Source organism: Myotis brandtii, unplaced genomic scaffold (genome assembly GCF_000412655.1).
Source record: "Myotis brandtii unplaced genomic scaffold, ASM41265v1 scaffold324, whole genome shotgun sequence".
Lineage (NCBI taxonomy): Eukaryota > Metazoa > Chordata > Mammalia > Chiroptera > Vespertilionidae > Myotis > Myotis brandtii.
This window is the reverse complement of record NW_005362439.1, coordinates 1637942-1661051: the sequence shown is the minus strand read 5'-3', so window position 1 is coordinate 1661051 and position 23110 is coordinate 1637942. Positions and strand designations below refer to the sequence as shown.

Genomic DNA, 23110 nt, shown 5'->3' with positions numbered 1-23110 from the left:
AGGGGACCTAGGGACATCTCTGCACTCTGCCTTTGGCGGCCCTGGACAGCGAGGCTCGCCTGGGGCCACCCAGCACTGAGACCTGGGTCGGAGGCCCGGTCGGGGAGGCCGGCCGGTCCAGCCCAGGTTCCCGGCTGAGCCTTGTCTGTGAACCGGGGGGATGTTCCTGCCTTCCCAGAGGGTGGCCGTGGGTGGGAATGAGATGTTAGAAGACGGGCGGCACCCACTGCTGGTCTCTGTCGAACCTCATTGAACTTGGTTGAACTTCATTGAACTTGGGTTTTCTCATCTGAGAAAGGGGTGTAAACAGCACCCATCTTGCAGGGCGGAGTGGCTGCGATTAGAGGAGGCTCGTGCCACCCCAGGGCCAGCTTCTGGAAGCCTTTGCTTCATTGTGGTTTTCACTCCTGTCTCTTCTGCGTAGGTGTTGTGCTGACAGAAGGCGAGAACGGGCACTCAACTCATCTCTGCGTCTCCCTTGCCCTGCACGGTGCCTGGCACACAGTAGGTGCTTAAGACCTGGCCCAAGGTGGAGCTGGGAGCTGGCCGGGGACTGGGGCCTGGGGGAAGTCATGGGCAGACTCGGGGGGTCTGGTCTGAGAGGCTGGTGGTGGGTGCTGATGGCAGGGAGGGGAGAGACCTGGACTGTCTGAAGCCCTGCCCGGGCCCCTGGTCGTCCTTCCTCTGGCTCAGCCGGGTCCTGTGCCAGCTCCTTCCCCTGCCTTCAGTCCAGGGGGTATGCGGCGGGGAGGGCTTGCTGGGCAGCAGGAATTGTCTGGGCAGGAGTTCACTGGGGAGCCTGGGCCCCAGCCTCCGCAGCCCCTGGGCTGGGTCGGGCTGCCCCCTGAGGTCTGGCAGCTGGGACCCAGGGCCTGAGGCCCGTGTCCCCCTGCAGCCCTTCCGCAGAGGCCGGGCTCCAGGACAAGATGGCGGCCAAGCAGCCCCCGCCTCTCATGAAGAAGCACAGCCAGACGGACCTCGTGAGCCGCCTGAAGACCCGCAAGATCCTCGGTGTGGGCGGCGAGGATGACGACGGGGAGGTGCACCGCTCCAAGGTGGGGTCTGCCTCTGAGGACCTGGTGGGGGCAGGTCTGGCCACCACTTTGCAAGAAGACTAGCCGAGACCCACAGAGCTGCAGGAGCCCTGAGACTTAGCTCGTTTTTCTAGAGACTTAATGGAGATGTCAGGGGAATAATAACAAAACTGATAATTAGGTTTGAGTGCTTATTATATGCCTGTTAGTATACCGCTGTTTTAGAAGCATTATTTCATCTTGCTAGTCCTGGAAGATGCAGACACCGGCATCAGCCCATTGTATAGATGAGGAAACTGAGGCTCAGAGAGGTTAGTGATCTGTCCAAGGCCGCACCAGGAAGTGGCAGAGGAACCGGGCTTCAGGCCCACGTCTGGCAGACGCCCGAGCGTTCATTCTCAGCCACTGTCTTTTCAGCTTCCCTTAATCTCTGGTGTCAGGGAGGCAGTGAGGGGGTGGCCTCAGTGGGACCTTCCAGCCTGGGTGGCCATTTGCTAAGCATAGGTACCAGGTGGGCCCCTGAGCAGGCTGGAGGGAGGGGGCCTGGGGGGTTAAGTAGCCTTGGCATGCCTTCCCCCTGGTTGCCTCTGACCCCTCCCCTCTGTGTTCACAGATCAGCCAGGTCTTGGGCAATGAAATCAAGTTTGCTGTTCGGGAGCCTTTGGGACTGAGGTGAGCATTCGTGTGTGTTATAGGGAGGAGCTGTGTAAGACCCCGTCTCATCAGCCTTGCCCCTCTGGTCTTGCTCTGGATTTCATCCCAGCTCATTCCCTGCCCCCAAACCAGCCATCCCTGGGCACCTTGGCTGGAGAGGGGCATCCCTTGGGGCCTGGGGTGGTGGCCAGGGGCTTGGCTGTGACCTTCCTATTGGTTCCTCCCCAGGGTCTGGCAGTTTGTTTCTGCTGTGCTCTTCTCTGGCATTGCCGTCATGGTGAGCCCCCGCCCCACCCTGGAAACCTGGGCCTCTGCGAGGGACTCCTCCCTGCCCTGGGGCCCCTGCTGCTTCTCACCCCATGGCCTTCGTGAGGCCACATCTGTCAAGGCTCGCTGGCTGCCTCCATGTCCTGGCTCCTGACACATCCCACCTGTGCCTGCCTGCCTGCCCTTCCTGGCTCCTGACACATCCCACCTGTGCCTGCCTGCCCCGCAGCATCCTGGATCCGTGGCCATGGTCCCAACACCTTGTTCCTGGCAACCCCTTGCCCCTGGCAACCCCAGGGCCTTCTGTCCTGGCATGAAGGGGTGGGGGGCAGTTAAGGTCCTGGCCCCAGACTGTCCCAGGGACCCTGGCCCACTTCCTGGGGGAAGATGTCCAGGGAGTTTTCACAATGTCCCCCTCCCCCTGAGCCTCCCAACTGCTGTCCCCAGGCCCTGGCCTTCCCTGACCAGCTCTATGACGCCGTCTTTGATGGAGCTCAGGTGACCAGCAAGACCCCCATCCGCCTCTATGGGGGTGCGCTCCTCAGTGAGTATTGCTGGGGAGGACTCTGGGGAAGGTGATGGGAAGCTGGGGTCCCAACTGGGATGGAGGGAAACGTGGGGAGTCTTCCTCTGTGCAGAGGCTTCCCTTCCCAGAGCCCCCCTTCAGCTGCTGTGTCTCTGCTGGGTGTATGCTGCCATCTTGTGGCCACTGATAGAAAACGCACCCAGTGGATTGGGGCTCTGCCATCTTCTGGAGAAGCGCTTACTGAGCGCTTGCTGGTAGTGCACCACCTGGGCACTGGGGTGCAGAGATGAATGAGGCCAGGGCCCTGCCCTCCAGCCTCACAGCCTAGGGGAGCAGGCAAAATAAACACTGTAAGCTTGGCCTGGTAGAGGCTGAGTAGGTGGTTCTTCCTGGGAATATGGTCTGCCTACCCCCACCCCCACCCCCAGCCCTGGGAATTCCTTAGAGAGAGACCTTCATGGGCTCAGGTTTTCTGTCTCCAGCAGTCCATTTGAAAAGAAAATGTGACTGTAGGACCAGGCAGCCCATCAACCCAGAATCATAACAGAACCTGATAGGGGCAGGGTACCTAGAGCTCAGGTCTCCCATTTTACAGATGAAAAGACTGAGTCCCTGTGAGATGTGACTTGCCCCGTGTCCCATGGTGTGATGAGTTTTAATTTGAGGAAATGCGTGAGGGCAGGAGATGTGGATGTACAGGATCCGGGCTCCCTTGCTATGTAGGGCCAAAGGGACAGGAACAGGCCCCTTGCCCCTGCCCTAAATGGGTGGGTGGGTCAGGCTGGCCTGCCCCCAACCCCTCTTTACCCCTTCCCAGGTATCTCTCTGATCATGTGGAACGCTCTCTACACGGCCGAGAAGGTTATCATTCGCTGGACTCTGCTCACCGAAGCCTGCTACTTCGGGGTCCAGTTCTTGGGTGAGTCCTGAGGTGGGCAGGGAGGGGAGGCTGGCTGACGGCAGGGTGGGCAGGGCAGCTTTGCCCCCACCTCCCAGCTCTTGCCACTTAGGTTTCTAGGAAGTGATGGAAACCTGGCTAAGGAGGAGGCCCCCTGCAGCTGTGTTTACCTGTGTGCCTGCACACCTGTGCTCACGCAACAGACACCTACCTGTGTCTTCTGAATACACACTCGGGCGTCTCCACAGCCTCCCGCACCCCGGCACTGGGGTGATAGCACACACTGGCTTTGCCCGCATGCACACCTCAGTTCCTGCCACTGCCGCATGGGGGACATCGGAACAGACGTGTCTGTGGGGTCAGACAGCTGGCAGGACCCCCAGCTCAGGGATCAGCCTGCCGTCCTGTGGCGGGGTGAGGGCACAGCCCTCTGACCTCTGTTCCTTCCCGGCCTTTCTCCCACAGTGGTCACTGCCACGCTAGCCGAGACCGGCCTCATGTCCCTGGGGATTCTGCTGCTCCTGGCCAGCCGCCTCCTTTTTGTCGCCATCAGCGTTTACTACTATTACCAAGTCGGCCGAAAACCCAAGAAAGTCTAGCTGACCACTGGGCTGGGGCCCTTCTCGGGCAAGGAGGCCCTGGGCCTCAGTTTCCCTTTGGTTCGTGGAAGGCAGGAAGGACCCTTCCCTGCCCCAGGCAGACAGGAGCGGCCCCCTTCCTTCCTCCCGGGCTCTCCCCGAATGCTGTGATCAGGGCTTTCAAGTTTGAGGAGGGACAGGGCCTCCGCACCCCTGTTCTTTGCCCCACACAATGACGCCTCTTTTCTTGAGCCTCTTGGTCTCGGATCCCCTGGACAGACACGGACTGAAGAGCCTGCATCACGGGGTATCGGGCTGAGGAGAGGCCCTGCCCCTCTGCCTGGAGGCCCTTCTTTCTTTTGAGAGAGGCTGTGGGCTGCCTCCTTGTCCTCCCCCTTCACCCCCAGCCAATCGAGTGCCCAGGCAGCTGGAAAACCCAAGAACTTGACCTTGTGCCCCTACTCCTTGTGGGCCCTCCCACATGTGGGGGCCCCTCTCCAACCCTAAACACAGGCACCTAATCTCACAGCCCAGCCGCAGGCCGACAGGTGGGGGTGGCTGTCTTTGAGCTGTCATTTGCCCACCTCACAGGAAGGCCACAGCAGCAGAGCCCTGTCCCGGCCACCACAGGCTCTCTGGGGCCTCGATCCAGGCTGCTCTGCCTCCACCCCAGCTCCTGGAGGCTCCTAGGATCCCCCCTCGCCCAACCTGCCTGGGTCCAGAGGCTTCCAGAGGCCTCACCCACATGGACACACAGATCCCCCTGTAAGTGATGGGGCTTGGAGATGAGAAGAAAAGCCTTGAACTTGGCATGTTCTCCAGGGTCTGATGCTCACCCGTCTTAGCCCCTCCCCTCCCCTCCCCCCCTCCCCAGGGTGCTGCCCTCTGGACCTCCAGCCTGGGCTGCCCCCAGGGTCTAGCAGGATAGGACTGGGTGCCCTTCGAGCTCAGCTGGAGAAAAATATAGAAATATTTCAGCGGGACACCTCCTCTCATGTCCCTCCACGCCCCCAGCCCCCCTGCCCGGCAGATGCCCTGGAGAAGGCGGACACCTGGCTCCCTCAGAGATGAACAGCCCTGCAGACCCCCCGTCCCCCGGCCTGTGTGTCCCCCAGTACTCCCTCCTCCCTCCCAGCACTGTCCTCTCCAGTCCTGTGTTCTGGGGACGGGTGTGGAGAGCAGTAGCCCAGGCCCAGTCTCGCTTTCTGTCTTGGAACAGAGAGTGTTTGGGGGCGAGATGAGTGGTCTTTAGTGCAGCCCAGCTCTGTCTACTGCCGGGCGGGCCCGTGTCTGGGAACCTGCCCACACTGGGCCGCACACTCCTGTCCCTGTGCCCAGCTGTCCCTGCAGCCACATACCTAGTGTCCAGCACAGCTGAGGAGAGAGGCCTGGTGGGTCAGGGGCCTAAGGCTACGCTGCTGGTGACCATGGCCGAGCCGAAGGGACGGCAGGCCTAAGGAAGGGCCAGCTCTTTCCTGGAGTCCATCTCCTGCCACTGAAGTGCGTGCCTGTCCCCAGGGAGAGCCCTAGGCAGGCTGCCCACTGCCCACTTTGGGAGGTGCTGTTGGTGACTGGTGGGCAGTGCCCCAGACCAAGGCCATGCCCTCCATCTGGGCCACGCCTTTGAAGGCCCGGCTAGTTCTCCGGCAGGTGGTGGTTTGTCCGAATAACCGCTGGGCCCGGCTGGTAGACCCCTCCGGAGGCAGGCAGGGAAGTGGAGGCATGGGCTCTGGAGTCGGGCTCTGTGTTCGGCATCTGCTAGGGCTGAGCTGGCCAACCTACTTCACTCTCAGCTGGGGTGCGGGGTGTAGGGCCCGGGGTGTGGTGAGGGCCCACCGGGGGGCAGTGTCCATGCACTTCCTGCTGCTTGAACATCCAGTGAGGCCTGGAGGGAGGGGCTCTGGCAGGCAGACAGGGCCTTGGGGGGCGGGGCGGCGCAGGGCGAGAGTGGGGGGGAGTCCTTGGGGAGGAGACAAGGGAACCCACAAGTCTAGTGAGGAAGGCCCAACTCCCTCCTGAAGATTTGGGGAGACCCAGAATGCCCCTGCCCAGTCCCCCCAGGTCCCCTTTGCCCCACCCCACCCCACCCCCAAATCAAGACCACCTTTCTTCACGGTCACTATTTATTCTTCGTTCCTTTTTCTTTTTGTAAGAAACGGTCACAAAAACCAGTGCAAAACCATCAGTGTGGGTGTTGTTTTATATTACAAAACTCTTGATATATAATATAAAAGGGGGGTCCCGGGAATAAACATGATAAATTAGCTCTGCTATCTACTGCGAGGAACATTTACCATTTTCAAAATAGACTTTCGACGGGGCCCACGAGGGAGGGGAGGGGGGCTTCTGCAGACATGGGTGCTGGGGCCTCAGCTCACTTGGGGGTGTCCCGTCGGGCCCCTCAGGCATGGACAGGAGAGGGGTGAGGGAGGCTGAGGTTGGGCCCCAGCTCCCAAGCTGTGTCCCTTCTCCCCGAGGCAGTAGTTTGGGAGCAGGGAGGGTGCTGGGCTCCCGTGTAAGGTCTTCCCTGACCTGCAGAGGCACTCCTACCTGCTGCACCCCCCGCCCCCACCCCCGCAGCCGGCAGCTGCCACCAGCACCTGTTACGTATGGGTTATACTGTAACTGTAACCACCACAGCCGGAGCCCAGGAGGCTCCTCATATTGGGGCAGAGCTTGCTTTCTTCCAAGCCCCAAGCCCCTGCCCTCCGACAGCCACAGGCAGCCTTGCAAACACCTACCAGCCTGAGCAGATCCCGGGTTCCCTTCCAGCCTGGGTGGCCGGTGCCTGGGGAGGTCAGCAGGGTCAGATTCGGGTTCCTTGGCACCGTTCTGGAAAGTCCTTGGCGGGGTCTCACCCCCCCTGCCTCAGCCAATGGTCCTCCGTGACCTGCCTCTCACACGTGTATGGGCACTTCTTACCTTCGAGGCCCCAGATTCCCCTGGGCCGCCCTGCACTGGAGCCACAGCTGCCCGATTTGACCTCCAGTGCTGCCTAGCCAGCCTGGAGTTTCTCTCTCTCTCTTTTTTTTTGTCAACCTCAGACCGACCTCCAGTGCTGCCTAGCCAGCCTGGAGTTTCTCTCTTTTTTTTTTTTGTCAACCTCAGACCAGACACTTGCCTTTTCCAGGAAGCTGTGTATGAGTGGTAGGTGGATCTGGAGGGGCAGGCCCCAGACCCTTGTCAGGCTGGGCTGGGGTACCAGCTGTGGGGCCCCTGGATCCTGGGATGCCCAGTTGCTAGGGAGCTCGTGGCATCATGGTGTTGCCAGGGCAGGCTGGTACAGGAGGGAAAGACCCAGGTGGAGAGGACGGGTGGGAGGGGGAAGGGAGAGTTGGGAGGAAGGTCTAACCAAATCGCTACAGCAGGCACAGAGCTCTGGTGTAGCTCAGAAGGGGGCAGGGGGCAGGGCAGGGGAGCACTGGGCGCCTGGCTGCAGCTCTCTCCCCCAGTCGCTGGGAAGCGGGGGAGGCTGGAAGCTGGCTCAGGGCCTGGGAGACAGACAGGGCTTGTCCCAGACCCCGAAGGGACAGTGGAGAGGAGGGGAAGGCAGGCATCATGCTACCCTTCCCATTCCCATGCCTGGGGCCGACATCACCAATCGGGATTATATAATCGGGATTATACTGCCCTCTCCCACCAAGCCCAGGCCAAACCTCAGATCCTCTGCACAGCCTCCACCAGCCACTCCTGACTCAGCAGGGCTGAGGCATCTTGTAATCCAGTTGCCAGCACTGGTCTAGAACCTGAGGTCTGTGTTCTGAGGGGCTGATCTGTGGGAGCTGTGTGAGTGTCAGTGAGTCTGTGGGAAGACCTCTTCTTGCTTGAGCCTGGAGGGAGCACTCAGAAATGTGCTGTGGATGGTGAGGGGGCAGGAAACGATGTCACAACAGAAATGATGAGATGCCTTGGAATTCTTTAGCCTGGTGATAACGGGGCGCAGGGGGAGACAGTGTGTGGCCTTAACACTCAGGGAAGGAGAGCGAGCCTTGGGCAGAACCACAGAAAAATGGAAGTCTGAAGTCAGCAGTCGAAAGGCAGAATGCTGTCCTGGGAGGTAGTGAGGTCCCTGGAGGTGTGCAAGAAGAGGGTGGAGATGTCTTGGCAGGGAGCTTGCAGAAGATATCCAAGCTACAGTTCTGGGTGGGGAGAGAAGAACCGGGTGATCTTGGGGGCTCCTTCCAGCGCTGGGAGCCAGGGAGTTGGTGGAGAACAGGGAAGTGATGGGCTTGTGAGCAGAGACAGGCAGCGTGGAAAAGGGACTCTGGCGTGTGTAAGTGTGTGTGTGGGGGGGTGTACGTGTGTGTGTGTGTGTGTGTGTGTGTGTGTGTGTGTGTGTGTTTTCCTGGGGGCTTAGAAGGTGGGGAGTTGGGAAGGCAAACGGCGTGGGTGGGGAGGGGGCAGGGAGAGTCTAGAATCATCTTAGCAGTGGAACTGGGAAGAGGCAGTTCCTGGCCAGCTGCCCTGTCTCTTCTGGGGAAACCATGATGCCGAGGCCCGGGAGGGCGTGAGCAGCTCTGCTGGACCGACAGCCCCGGAGACCACCCAGTTCTTGTTCAGAATGTCATGCCTGTGTGGTGTGACTGTGGGTGACACTCTGGGCCTCCCAGATATTCGGTCCAACAGCTGGGGAGAGCGCGGACCCCGCCAGCTGGGCCATTCTCGGGTCCAGTGTCCGCAGCCCACTGTTGGCCGGAGCAGGAGCAGGGACAACTCCATCGACCGGACGAGGGGCTGCGAGGAGGTGCCAGGTTCTCAAGGACGTGGTGACCCAGTGTCCGTGGGCCCCTGGGCTCTGCCCACCTCTCCCCCAGATTTGCTTCTGCCTCCTTGTTGCCTAAATCCTCACTTTCTTGGCACCAGGTCCCGGGGCTGTGAGGAGAGGGCCCGGGCCCAGGGCTGCGGGAGTCCGATGGGGCCGAGGAGGGGGCCGGGCACGGGTGTTCCTTTGGTCTCTAGTGCAGACGGCAGCCTGGGTGCAGAGCCCACGGCCCCACCCCGAATCCAGGCGGGGCACATCAGTCCATATTTTTGTCATTTTGTTTTGTTAAAAAAATAGCTATTTTCCCCTGGCCCTTCTCCTGGCCACTCATGATGGCCTCACCTCCTACCCCTGGACCCAGGAGCAGAGGTGCCGGGGGGGAGAAGGGCATTGAGTACTGGGCAGTGGTGGGCAGGGTGACTCCTCAGGCTTCAGGCCACGCCTCTACTGGATGCCCCGGAAGAGGCACATGGCGAAGATCATGGCGAAAAGCTGCACAGAAAGTAGGAGTTGGCTAGTTAGGCTGGGCCCCCAGCCTCCCACGGGGCCGCCCAGCCTGAGGGGAAGGGGCTAACCCATGGTGGGTCTGCCCCAAACCCCGAGTGTGCCTTGCTTCTGGGGAGGAGCCACGGAAGTGGGCCTTCACTTACCTCGATGGCCAGCACCCCTATGGCGAGGGCTCCGGCCAGGTAGACGTAGGTTTCGAAGGCGTTGAGGATCACTGTGTAACAGCCCTGGGGGAAAGGACCAGAGGTGAACCCACAGCCCGAGGGATAGTCAGGGGTCGGGGGTCAGGGGTCAGGGACCAGGGCTGTGAAGCCGGGAAACTGGCATGTGGCCCCAAAGCTCAGGCAGTGCTGTTGGCATGGAGCAAGGCTTCCATCCCTGAAGGCTGCCCTCCCTCCCTCTGCGCCCCTCTAAGCACATCCCGGCTGGTGGAAAGGGTCTGAGCGCAGAGTTGGGGGAGGTTACCCCTTGCGTCTCTGGGTGTCATTGCAAGACAATCCTCCCCGCCGTCTCTCTACCCCCCCCACCCGCCCCCCCGAGGGGACAGAAGCAGTAAGTCCTTCCTGTGCATGAAGCTGACTTTGACACAGCTCACCCAGGGGACCTTGTCCAGCAGAGAGAAGACATCCTGCCCCCCTCTGCTGTGGGCAGTGCACCTGGGGCCTTCACTGCTCATCTCCCCTCCATCTGGCTCGGCACCAAGGCCTTTTGGGTCCCTGGACTGAACCAACTGGGCCAGCCAATAGAGGCCCCTGATACTGAGCAGCCGGAACGCCCTCATGGCCCCCATTCGCCAGGGAGAACTGGGTGTGGGTTTCCATTGCTCTTCCAGCATCCTCAGCATGAACCTGCTGGCCCTGCATCGTGTGGCCCTCCTGAGGCCCTCACCTTGAGCTAGCCTTGCCCTATTCACCGTGCTCCAGCCCTACAGGCCTTCTCTTGGGTCCAGGAACACACTATGCTCCCTGCCACCCCAGGGCCTCTGCACGTGCTGCTGCTCTTGCTCTCTGGCTGCATTGCTTTTCCCTTTCCAGAAGGATAAGGGGTAGCACTTTGTTTCAAGGTCACAGAGCGCCCACACTCACAACCCACCACAAAGCAGATGGGGACAGTGGGGATAAGGCAGGGAAACAGCGATGCTGAGGGGAGAGAAGACCTACGGTCACCTGGACAAATGGGGAATATGGATGGTTTCCTTTCGGTGGTCACCACACTGGCCCGGAACAAAGGTCTAGCAAGGTCACCATCTACTGGGAGACCCTCTGAGTTGTTTCCAGCAGAACTCACTCCTGACTCTTGGGTGACTGTCTTGACCCAGGGACGGCTGAGGAATGAGCTGGAGAAGCTGTCACAGGGATTCGAATCATATCCGTGGGCGGTCCAAGTATTCAACCTGGGTTACATTTTTTGAGATTTTCTGATTTCTCTTCATTGGAATTCAACGGTGAACAGGGCTGGTGGACTAACTCAACACCCATAGGCACGTGCCCTCTGCCTTGGCTCCGGGTGGCCATGTGACCAAGTCCTAAGCAGAAGTCGCCTGGAGGTTTCCGGGAAGGAAGCTGGCGCCACCCTTTCCCCTTCTCCCGCCTTGAGCGTGGGTGGATGTCTGGAGCCACGGCAGCCACTTTGCCATCATGGTGAACACAAGAAAAGGCCACAGAAACCAGAGACCAGGCCTTGGCTGACATGGCAGAGCCACTGGTACAACGTGAGAAGCCACCGTCTCCTAGAATTGTTTCCACGTGTGAAACACAAAGGGATTTGCTTAGCCCCTTCAGTTGGGATTTCATTACTTGCAATAGAACATGCTGCTGCTGCCTACGATGGGACATCAGGCCAAGTCAGAAATGCACCCTGGGCCTTAGGGAAGTGGGTTCTGGAGGAAAAACAAACAGACAGTCCCTTGGCAGAGGCTTTTCAAAGGGGAGGAGGCTCAGGAGGGACTGAGTGTCCCGGAGAAGGAGTCCCAGGAGTCAATCCCAGTCACTCAGGACGAGAGGAAGAGGCGTCTGAAGAACTAAGATAGCCGCTCGGGGCCCTCTGTTGAGCCTCCGACATCAAAGCCATGCCCAGGAGAGGGACGGAGGCATCATCAGAGTGTGAATCAGAAATGGGAAGCATGTCAGGATGAAGCCCTCAAGGACCAGGGCCCATGAAAGGCCTCCCAGAACAGCTCACAAGTGGCCTCAGATTAGAGGTTTGGCCACGCGCACCAGACATTCCTGACTTAGACGTTTGTTTGTCTTTCTTATTAAATCCTGAGTGGTGGCGGCTTTCCATGGAGTTGTCAGCAGCCCAGGCTCCTTCTCCCTTGATACTCTGACATCCAGACATCAAGTCAGAGATGTCTGTCACCACAGCTGCATTCCAGCCAGGGGGCATGGGGCGGGGCGGGGGGAGGCAGGCACAGTGCTTTTCCTTAAGGATGTTATCCAGTTCCCAAATCGCATCTGCTTACCTCCCTTTGGCTAGAAGTTGGTCACATGGCCTAGCTGCAAGGGAGGCTGGGAAGGGCAGCCTTTACCTGGTGGTCATGGGGTCTTATAAAGCCCCCCTTTCCAAAGAGGAAGGGGTGAATGGAATGTGGGGGCAGCTAGCTGTCTCTGCCACTGTATAGGGGACCTGAGGTCCAGAGAGTGTGTCCTGGCCAAGGTGACATAGGGACCAACAGCCCGGGCCAGCTGACAGCACAGCCTGAAACTGCCCCCATGTCCTGCAGTCTGTCCTCACGGCAGAGACCCAACCCCTGGGTGGCCCGTCCTCCCCAGTTCAGCAGCGACCTGATCCCAGGGCCCTCGTCTCTTTCTTGCTATCTCTCTCCCTCAGTGCAGGAGGGCAGGACTGTGGGGGGCAGAGGAACTTGCTTTTGGGGCCTTGTGTACCCTTTGACATGACATGGGCAGGCGCAGGGGATGATGGTGCTGAGCTGGGGAGATGAGGCTGAAGCTGGAAAGAGACTCACCAGATGGCCAGAGTCAGGCCTCAGCTCAACTGTCCCCTCCCCTGGGACTCTAAGAGGCCTGCCTTGAGCCCTCTCTCTGGTCCCTTCTAGCCATCATCTGGTTTTACTTCCTTTTTAGTCATTGTTGCCTCGTGAAATGACCACTTTTGGCTTATTTGCTTCTTGTTTATCATCTGCATCCTCTAACTAAGCCATGAGCCCCACAGGAGCAGGGGCCTGTCTCCCGTCCCCTGGGGGTCCCGTGCATCTGGAACTCTCCCATGAAATTTGCATTAAAGGGCTAATCCAATAAGAGGCATGAGTCCACCCTCATTCTGTCCTGTCTCTCTGGTCTCACATACACACTGAGGGGTCAGGGGCTGGTCATTGGGGAACCTTGTGTCACAGGAAGGGGAAGGGATTCTTCTGAAACTGAAATGAAGTTCTAGGGTTGCAAGAAGTCTAGGAGCTTCCCTGATCTTGCTCCCTTGGAGCCAGGAGGTACCCCCACGTGGCCAATGTGAGCTTCCCCCAAAACAGAGCACATGGCCAAGGAGGGGCCCCCACTGTGTGATTCTAGTTCTGGCTCCCAACCTACATTATAAGAAGCTCAAGGAGTGTTCTGCCTGGAACCCTGGAACACTCCTACTCACCCTTCAACCCCAGCCAAAATGCCCATTCCTCAGGCCTGTGCCATCACTGAGCCATCGGCCGCCTTCATCCTTTACCCCTTTGCTTGGATGCCAGGAGCCTGGATGGAGCTTCCTTAGCCTCCATTCAGTCCCAAATCTCGTCAACAGTCCATGGGATCCTGGAGTGCCTTCAGAGCCTCTGGGACGACCGCCACCTGCCAGCTCTGGCCACCCACGCCCCCTGCCTGGGGAGTAGGGCCTGTACCTGCTTGTTCAGGAACAAGTCCCTTCCCAGGAGGCAGTCCTCCCTGCTCAGCAGGACCCCGTCCCGGGTCTGCGGTTCTCTCCGGCAGCAGGCCTCCGGTACCTCGTCGCTGTCCAACGTCAGGAGTCGGAAAATGGATGCCAACTTGAAGTCTTCAGGCCCGTTGACCCCGCAGCAACCAAACTAGGAGGAGAGCACAGGAAGGGTCTGTGGGAGGGAGCGGGCCTGCAGGGCCGAGGGGACAGACAGCCTCTCCAAAGGCTAGTGAGGAAACGGCTGGCTCCACCTGCTCCGCCTGGGGGACCTGGGAACGTCCCTCAGCCTCTCTGAGCCTCCAGTGTCCCCATCTGTAAATGGGGGTGGTAACAACCCCCACCTCACCAGGCGCCTAGTCAGCGCTCAATAAACAGTCGCTGTGATTACTATCATTGATGACAATGACAGCTGCTTGGGGATTCCAGTCAGAGATGGCAAACAGGTCTCACTCAGAGTGTGGACTGTGATCGAGGGAGTGGTTGCTGGGAATGCCGTGTGGACCAACTCCGAGGTGGGCCTTGGCGGGTTGGCGAGGCCGTGCCCTTGTTGATCATTGGCACGAGCAATGGGATCTCTGGTGGCCAGACATTTGCAACACTGGGCCCTGCGGCTCTGAAAGCTCATAGCGCCCCTGGGTGTGTAGGGGGGTCACTCACTGTGATCATGACCGAGTTCCAGGTGGCAGAGAAGACGTCTGTGTCGTTGTTGCCCTGATAATGCTTGGTGAGCTCCTTGGTGAAGAATTCCCGGGTGAGCTGGAGGCAGAGGGAGAGGGTGGGCTGAGACCCCACCTGGCAGCTTGGTGCTGCCCCACCCCTCCCGGCCTCTCCATCTGTCAGCTTTGGGGGAAGGGAGGGAAGCCAGGGCCCTGGTGCCAGGCTCCTGGCATTCTCCTAAGCTTGGGACAAGTCCCTTAACCCCCACCTCAAGGCCCGTGGCCTCCAGCCATCATGGGATCACTCACATGAAAAGTCTACACACATCCCTCGGCGACCCCGAGGCCAGGGCACCCAGGGACCTCACTCTGCCCTGCAGCTCGTCTCAGAGGGGGCTTGCCTCACCCACCCTCCACCCTGAGCTGTTCCTCAGAGCTAAGCGGATGCCCGGGGCCCAGGCCCTGAAGAAACCACAGTGTGGAGCAGGGAGCCTTTGCACATCTAGCTTCCAGAGATGTCCTTGGAAGTCGCTCCTTCCCTCAGAATACTCTCCAGAGGTCTAACCGAGAGGGAGGCCTGCTGGGCACTGTTCTGGGGACAGCTCACCTGCTCACCACCCAGGGCCAGCTCGGGTCTCCTGCCCCCTTCCCTCCCCTCCTCTCCTCCCCTCTTCTCTTTGCTTCCAGGCCACCTGTGGTTGGGGCCTGGCTCTTGTGGACTCAGGAGGGAGCTGGTGCCCGGGTGCTGGAGCCCCTGGAATAAGATGGCCTGTGGGGCAGGTGGCCCAAACTGGGGACTGGCCAGGGCCTCAGCTGATGGTGCTCGGCCCCTTCTGTGCATCACACATTCCCAGGCTCAGGGGACAGCCTCCCTGACTGTCCCCACGTGGTCACATGACTACTGCTGTGTCATCACCTGGCAAGGTGTGGATGGAAGATTCCAGAATCAGGTGTGTGATTGCACTAGATGTTTTCGGAAGAGCGAGACCCTTAAGGGCCCCTGACGCTAACCTTCTGGAAGGTTAGCCCTCGTAAGGAAGAGGCTGGCGGGGTCACCATTTGGGCTGAAAGTGCTGGGTGAGAGGCTGATGTCTCTGTGTGGCCCTTGGGACGGGACGGGCTGGCCGTGATGGCCTCCGACCCCTGGCTGGTGGCAGGGGGCCAGGGCGTGGGGCCCGGTACGTACATTTTCCCTGAAGATAAAGGCCAGGATGGCCGCCGAGAGCTCCGCCAGGAAGATGATCAGGATGAACAAGAAGAACTGCAAGGAGAAGGGGAGGCTCGTGAACCCTGAGGGTGGGCGGCCCGGGGACCCCACCCACCGAAGCCCCCTTCCACCTACTCCACAGCTGGCGCAATGCACCGATTCCGTAAAACAAGGAACTTCACTGCCATTAAGCAGACATTTTTCATAATAAACACACCGCCCTTTGGAGTCAACAAGGCTGTAATGCAAATATGGAAAAAGTACACAGACAGACAAGCCTTCCGTGCACACGGCCCCCCGAGCCGAGGCCCCTGCCCAGGGGTCAGTCTGGACAACCTGCCTGGCAGCCCTGGCAGGAAGCGGAAGCTGAGTCCCAGGCTCAGGGAACCCTGGCGTCCCCACCCCCAGCCCCAGCCTCATTCCCACGAGCCAGGAGTTTGAAAACTAACAGAACCCACTCCACTCACTGTATTCCCTGATGCTCCCCAAGTCAACCAGCAGGCCTCTGTCTCGGGGTCCCCTCTGCCAGGAAGGCACGTCCTCCCTCAGTCACCAGCTCCTCGTTTTCCAGCCCAGGCGCTCTCCTGCGGCTCCCCCCACCCCATCACAGTGCCCCACAGAGATGTCCCCATGGCAGCCGTTGTGTCCCCACTGGGCCCCCAATTAAGCACAGAGGCTGTAGCTCAGCACGCTCTCCCCAGGCCCGGACAGCACAGACACCGGTTCGTGGCTATCAGATGAAGGAATGAAGCCAGGAGTGACCGGCTCGCCATCATGACCTTGCTGTCCACCACCTCTCAGGCCCTGGCCATCCTGGGCAGTGTTTTGGGCTGAGAGCTGTTAGCAGAAGAAAGGACACGGTGGGCCTTCATCACCTAGCACTGGTGCCGTTGGCATACGTGGTCTGTGACCATCCCAGAGTTGTCACCCCACCTGCGGCCACCAGCAGAGGACTGAGTCCCCGGTGCACAGCCAGCTGCCCTGAGACCTGCTCCCGTGGGTCAGGGTCCCCGAGCTGCCAGGCCACATTGGATGTGCCCAGGCTGGAAGGACGCAAAGGGTCCTGGGCTTAGTGTCCGGACGCCTCTGCCCGCCCTGCCGTGCTTTGTGTGACTTGGGACAATCACTCAAACCATCTTCCAGCCTCAGCTTCCTTGTCAGTGAAATGAGGGTGTGACACCCACTTTAGGGCTCACCTGGGAACAACGAAGTGATGGACGTGAAGTGTTGTTATGAGAGGCGGAGCCAAGCTTGTCGCCCAGGCTCTCACAAGAGCAGAGGGAAGCTGCCCCACAAGCCCCAGCGCCCAGCTCCAGGGGTGCCCAGCTCCAGGGGCACCCAGCTCCGGGGACGCTCAGCACTTCTTTCCTCCGACACTCGCATGGGCCACTGGGACACCCTCAGTGTCTCTCTCCTGGATCGTGTTCCTTTAGACAGAAGCAGCTTTCTGCCACCGTATCCTCATTCCGGGAAGACCCGTCACGTCCCCTCCCTGGCTTTTCAGCTTGGACAGGCTGCCCCATGAAGGTCCTGAGGCTCCTCTAAATTGCTTGGGCTTCACACCACTTCTGGGGAGCCACTGGGATGGATGGCAAAATGACTTACTGAGGACGTGGCCATGAACACATCCCCTTGACCCGTCAGACAGTTTGGTTTGGTCTCTTTTAAATGTCCACACTCCAGAAGCAGCCCTGGCTCAAACAGACCAGCAGCACAAAGCTCCTCCCACACTGCTCTCTTTGGCGGCAGGAGTCTCACCAGTTTTAAGCTGCCTTCAGCCCCGGCTCTATCCCTTCTCTTTCCTGGTTAGCCCCTCACTTCCCCAGTGGAGAAAACAAGCCAGGGAAGGGAATGACTGCTCCCGAGGTGAGCAGCTCAAACATTTCAGAGTAAATCCCTCATCTTAACCTGGCTCGTTTCCAGTGCCACGCTACCTCGCCTCGCTGCTGAGCTCTGGGGGTCTGCTCCCCACGGGTCAGCCTTGCTGGGGTCAGCTCTGCGGGTGACCCTGGGCTGAGCTGGGGGCCTGTGACAGAGGGCCTCCTGTGCCCCTGGCCACAGCACCTGCAGTCCATTCCAGCACCCCCGGCCCCGGCAGAGGACTGAGTCCCCGGTGCACAGCCAGCTGCCCCGAGACCTGCTCCCGTGGGTCAGGGTCCCCGAGCTGCCAGGCCACATTGGATGTGCCCAGGCTGGAAGGACGCAAAGGGTCCTGGGCTTAGTGTCCGGACGCCTCTGCCCACCCTGCCGTGCTTTGTGTGACTTGGGACAATCACTCAAACCATCTTCCAGCCTCAGCTTCCTTGTCAGTGCAATGAGGGTGTGACACCCACTTTAGGGCTCACCTGGGAACAACGAAGTGAGGGACATGAAGTGTTGTTATGTCATAAGAGAGGCGGAGCCAAGCTTGTCGCCCAGGCTCTCACAAGAGCGGAGGGAAGCTGCTCCACAAGCCCCAGCGCCCAGCTCCAGGGGCACCCAGCTCCGGGGGCACCCAGCCCCGGGGGCACCCAGCTCCAGGGGCACCCAGCTCCAGGGGCACCCAGCTCCAGGGACGCTCAGCACTTCTTTCCTCCGACACTTGCATGGGCCACTGGGATGCCCTCAGTGTCTTTCTCCTGAATTGTGTTCCTTTAGACAGAAGCAGCTTTCTGCCACCGTATCCTCATTCCGGGAAGACCCGTCACGTCCCCTCCCTGGCTTTTCAGCTTGGACAGGCTGCCCCATGAAGGTCCTGAGGCTCCTCTAAATTGCTTGGGCTTCACACCACTTCTGGGGAGCCACTGGGATGGATGGCAAAATGACTTACTGAGGACGTGGCCATGAACACATCCCCTTGACCCGTCAGACAGTTTGGTTTGGTCTCTTTTAAATGTCCACACTCCAGAAGCAGCCCTGGCTCAAACAGACCAGCAGCACAAAGCTCCTCCCACACTGCTGTCTTTGGCGGCAGGAGTCTCGCCAGGTTTAAGCTGCCTCCAGCCCGGGCTCTGTCCCTGTCTCTTTCCTGGTTAGCCCCCCTCTTCCCCAGTGGAGAAAACAAGCCAGGGAAGGGAACGACTGCTCCCGAGGTGAGCAGCTCAAACATTTCAGGGCAAATCCCTCATCTTAACCTGGCTCATTTCCAGTGCCACGCTACCTCACCTCACTGCTGAGCCCTGGGGGTCTGCTTCCCACGGGTCAGCTTTGCTGGGGTCAGCTCTGCGGGTGACCCTGGGCTGAGCTGGGGGCCTGTGACAGAGGGCCTCCTGTGCCCCTGGCCACAGCACCTGCAGTCCATTCCAGCACCCCGGCCCCGCCCCTATGCACTGGCTGGCCCTCGGGCTGAGCAAAGTGATGTGTTCTCCGCTTCTGTGGCCTCTCTTCCCCCGACAGTGACGGAGGCCGCTGGCAGGGCTCCTGGCACTTCCATTTCGCTGGTGATGGATGGTCATCCGGTGGTTTCCCGCGGCCTCCAGGGGAGCCCCTCCCTGCCCGTGCCCTCTCGGTGGAGTTGCTGGCAGTCCGCAGGCTGGCAAAGTGTGGCCTCAGAGTGGCTTCCATCATCGGTGACTCAGCTGGCTCTCGCTATCGATTGATCGTCGCGGCTTAGCCGGCTATAAACTATGAATGAGACCGAGCTCCAGCCTCGCACTCCGCGAGCACATGGCTCCGGGAGCGTGTGCTGACCAGGATGACTTTGCACAGCTGCAGCGAGACGGGGCAGGCGAAGCCCGTGCACAAGGCGGGTGCGATGGGAGAGCTGCTCAGCTGGTGGCTCTGCACCGAGAGGAGAAAGCATGGCCTGCCTGAAGGCGGGTGCCGGCACGGTGATCTCCAGAAAGGCAACGCCAGCTACCGTCTGCCGAGCGCTTACTCCCTAGGCCCTGGGAATCGCATGCTGGAGAGCTGCTCAGCTGGTGGCTCTGCACCGAGAGGAGGAAGCATGGCCTGCCTGAAGGGAGTGCCGGCACGGTGATCTCCGGAAAGGCAACACCAGGTACCGCCTGCCGAGCGCTTACTCCCTAGGCCCTGGGGATTGCATGCGGTCATTTCACTGAACCCTCTTGGCAGCCTGGAGAGGTCGCTGCTGTTATCATCAACAGCCCATTGTACTGACGGGGAAACTGGGCCGCACACCTGGGGTAAACGTGGGTTTCTGATTCCTGAACACGGCCTCTTAACACCAAGTCATCCGGGAACCCAGGAGAGCCTCCAGGGCTTAAGACTTTCCCACGGCCTGCAGGGTCCCTCGTGGATCAACACCAGTCCCTTAGCTTCCCATTTATCACGTGTTTACATGTGCCAGGAACAGAGCAAAGCAAGGGATGGGGAGGAGGTGTCCCTATCTTCATTTTATGTAGAAGAAATCCGAGGTTCAGAGAGGTTCGGTAACCAGCTCAGGTCCCCCAAACAGGAAGTGGCAGAGCAGGGATCGGAGCCAGGCTGTTAGCACATCCCTGGCACAGCCTTCTCTCTGCTCCTTCATTCCAGGGCTGTTTATGCTGGGCCAGGTGCTGTGCTAGGTGCTGGCAAACGAACACATACAAGGCAGATACAGTCCTCATCCTGATGGAGTTTACATTGAGCCGAGTTTCCTCATTCAAGAAATGAAGTTCATGAGATGAAATGAAAGAATGAACCTGGTAAGTCACTGACAGGGAAAGTGGGCCTCCCCAGGGAAGGGGGTCTGCAGGCCTGCCTGCCATTCTCCCGCCTGGAGCAGGGTTCTCCAAGCATGGGGACCACGGGGTGTCTTGAGTGTGTGGGAGTGCGGGTCACCTGAAGGAAAGTGCCCGGCTGTGCCAACATCATAACAAGACCACTCTGCCGCTCACCTCCTCCAGCCTGAGGCCCTTTCCTCCTGCGTGACAGGGTCACCACTGGTCGCTTGGAGGGGATCCCCCTTGGCCCAGCCGCAGGGCTTATCCCGATGCTTCCTGGGGCTTCCCCTAATCGAGGCCTTTCCAGGGTTTGTTCGCCGCGGGTTCACCTAACCTCAATCCACCTGCCCATGGACACATTTGCCAGCAATTCCCAGCATCAGATTCACAACACTCTGCCCAGGATGGGAAAACTAACAAAGGGGTGGGAGCTGCTATTTTGCCTCCTGGGGAGCATTTCCAGACTCTTCTAGCCCATCTGCCTACAGGCTCATCTGCTTTCCGTTCTCACTTCTAATAAATATTTACCAAATTTATGTACTTCATGTGCCATTCAGCTCATTTATCTCTTTTAAACACACACATCTCTTTTTGCTGTTCTCTTTTCCCATTTAGCATGACTTTGTTATAAAAGGTTGTTTTTTTAAAAAAAAAAAGTCTGCATCAAATAAATGGGCCAAAAAAATTCCTTGAAACTATTCAGAGGTAGGCAACCAGAAAAAGGGGATGCCACAAGAATAGGCTGAAACTGGCCTGCTGTATGTGAAAATGCTGTAAGACTGATCAGCAGGAGTGTCTGAAAAATGTACCTTTAGAAAAACTCACCATTAGGTGATGTGGTCACTGGGCGCCTTGGCCCTGGGCTCAGGGTCCCTGGGACTCTGTGTTCCAGCCTCAGAGCAGGGGGCGGGATGCTCAGCTAAGCCCCATCCCCCAGTCCCTTTTCCTGCAGGCCTTTGAGCCTGGGTTCCGGAGGAGCCTCGAGGCTCCTTCTTGGCCCCTCCCAGCAGTCTGAGGGAGGGGTCTCAGGCTTCCCTAAGGGGTGGACCCCCACATGGACAGGTCCAGGTTAAAAGAGGAAGTGGTTCTTCTTAGTTTTTGGATCATGAGTCTTTTTGAAAACCTTCTAGAAGCTGTGGTGTTTCTCCCCGGAACATGCATGTGCACACCACACACACACACACATGCACAGGTACACACACGCAGGCCCTGACATAATATTTTACACATAATTTCAGGTGAGTTTTTAACCACTTGAGTCCATGCCAAGGTAGGAGCCCCTCAGCCCTGGTCTGAGGGGAGGAGACCTGGGCCCAAGGGTCCCCTCCTTTGACCTGCACTGTGACCTCCAGCTTGTGTGTGCTGGGCATCAGAAGGGGGCAAGGAGAAGAGGGGATGGGAGGGTGAGAGAGGAGGGAAGTAAGGAGGAAGGGGGAGGGAGACAGGACGGAGGCAAGGAGCACTCAGGAGAGGGGTAGGAAAGGCAGCAGGAATAGAAACCAAGAGATGAAGAGAAAGGCAGAGGCAGAGAGAGAGAGAGAGAGAGAGAGAGAGAGAGAGAGAGAGAGAGAGGGGGAGAGAGAGCGAGCAAAAAAGGGAGCAGCAGAGATGAGATTGAAGAGAGACAAAAGGGAGGAATAAAGGCAATAAAGAAAGGAGTGGGAAGGGGCTACTGTGAGGGTCGGTGGGCTGGACCCAGACACGCCAGGACTTCATTCTCTCTCGGAGCAAACCTCCTCCTGGGCCTCGGTCTCCTAAGCACTGAGGAGAGGGCCGGTCCAGACGGCAGGCTCAGAGGGAGCCACTTAGCTCGCTGCCTCCCCAGCCCGGAGCCCCAGCCCCTTCCTGGCTTGGCTTCAGAGATGTGCCCTGGGGGCCTGAGGTGTAGGGGGACTGGAGGGGCAGTTCAGTGTGTCCCAGGACCCATACCCAGCTCCCTTTAAAGTCCTGGGGGCTCCCCAAGCCCAGATTTCCCCTGCACCATCTGACACTGCAGAGAGTTTCCCACCAGGGGGCGCCCACGGGCTTCTTTGTTTCTCTCCCAGTGAAAAGTTTGCCCTGTGTATGTGACTGAAGGCCAAAGGGACCCAAGGCTTCAGTGCCACGCATTTCACAGCGGATTTCACTTGGTCTCCGAGACGTGGGGCATCTCACTGGGACAGTGGGGGCCGTGGAGTGTGTCCTCATCTGGGGAGGAGGCACTGGGCCAGGTCTCTGCCTCTCAGAGCGCCAGCAGGAGCAGCCAGAGCCTTGCAAGGACGTCCTCCAGATGACCAGCCCAGACCTTCCTACAGCTTCACTCGCACCACCCACTCGCCATCCACACATACACTTCTCTATGCAGGGCTGCTTTTAACTGAACCCATAGCAGGGCTGGGCTCCACCCACAAGTTCTCCTAACCCTGGGGGCTCACAGGACCCCACAGGGGGAGAGGACCCACCCGCCAAGGCCAGGAAGGTGAGCAGAAGCCCAAAGAACCACAGCTCACGGGACTACCACAGACAGAGAAACAACACCTTCCCCCTTCTCTCGTGAGCTGGTCGGCTCCTTGCTTACTTAACAAGCAAAGTCACTGAGACTCAGAGAGGTCAAGAAACTAGACGAGAGTCACATCATTAGTTAGGGGACAGAGCAGGGCGCACACTCCAGCGAGGTCTGCCTGCTGCCCAGCCCATCCTTATGGGATCCACACCTCCCCGTGTCCATGAGGGAGGGACAGCCACTCTTGGCCCCGATGCATCGTCAGCACCTAGTGAACTATGTGGCCCATAGGAGCCGTCCAAGGACTATTTATTTAATAAGTAAAGTACCTTCAGAGGTCCTATCATTTCTATTTTGGAACTGGAAATGCAAACGGCGACTTATCCAATAGCTGTCTTAGCCCTTGTACCAAGGAAGGAATTATCTATTGAAGTTCTTAAAAGTAAGCAAGTAGATAAGCATCGTGGCCAACATTCTCCATTGACAATGCCATGGAGGAGCCTGGCTGTTTGGATCTGGAGGCTGAGGCCACTCTCCACGTGGGGGCAGCTTGCCCACACGGCCCGCCTGGCCCAGCACAGAGCAAGCTCTGGAAGCTGGGGCTGCAAGTCCCCATGGGAAAGGCTGGCGACCTCCCCACTCCAGGAGGATGGCCTGCTTGGTCCAGACCTCGGGGCGAGTCCCTGCAGGGTCGGGACCGGGCCCCCATGGTGGGGCGGGGATGGCAGTACTCACAAACAGCAGCAGACACTTGTTCTCCCGGATGGCGCCGCAGCAGCCCAGGAAGCCGAGCAGGAAAAGCAGGCCCCCCATGGCCAGGAGGATGTAGACGCCCGTGATGAGCAAGGGGTTGGCAGCCACGATCTCTCGGAAGCCAGTGGGGTCCACCATGACCCAGATGCCAATGCCCAGCAGACAGGCCCCACCCAGCTGCTCGCGGGTCAGTCAGGAGGGAGGGGACGAAACAGAAGAACGGAGTTAGGTATTAGATACCCCCCCCACACACCTTCCCGAGCGAGG

General features: G+C 59.2%; 2 protein-coding genes across 7 annotated transcripts in view; one reads left to right on the top strand and one right to left on the bottom strand.

The window, feature by feature from the left end:
- TP53I11 (tumor protein p53 inducible protein 11) overlaps nt 1–6221 on the top strand; it is a 15961-nt gene extending 9740 nt beyond the window's left edge. For 2 of the 4 annotated variants that reach the window (XM_005870750.2, XM_005870747.2), the window contains exons 2-8: nt 425–508; nt 896–1055; nt 1648–1706; nt 1917–1965; nt 2403–2499; nt 3299–3400; nt 3845–6221. In XM_005870750.2, coding sequence (XP_005870812.1) covers nt 927–1055; nt 1648–1706; nt 1917–1965; nt 2403–2499; nt 3299–3400; nt 3845–3978 — 570 coding nt within the window. In that variant the 5' untranslated portion in view covers nt 425–508; nt 896–926 and the 3' untranslated portion in view covers nt 3979–6221. The remainder of the gene's footprint in view (nt 1–424; nt 509–895; nt 1056–1647; nt 1707–1916; nt 1966–2402; nt 2500–3298; nt 3401–3844) is intronic. The other 2 variants (XM_005870749.2, XM_005870748.2) reach the window with 1 other exon arrangement.
- The window catches only part of TSPAN18 (tetraspanin 18), a 182380-nt gene continuing 165409 nt past the window's right edge, over nt 6140–23110 (bottom strand). For 2 of the 3 annotated variants that reach the window (XM_014543310.1, XM_014543309.1), the window contains exons 6-12: nt 22826–23020; nt 14945–15019; nt 13760–13858; nt 13068–13250; nt 9370–9453; nt 7061–9211; nt 6140–6996 (exon numbers count right to left, since the gene is read on the bottom strand). In XM_014543310.1, the coding sequence (XP_014398796.1) occupies nt 9164–9211; nt 9370–9453; nt 13068–13250; nt 13760–13858; nt 14945–15019; nt 22826–23020 (684 nt within the window). In that variant the 3' untranslated portion in view covers nt 6140–6996; nt 7061–9163. The other variant, XM_005870745.2, reaches the window with a different exon arrangement.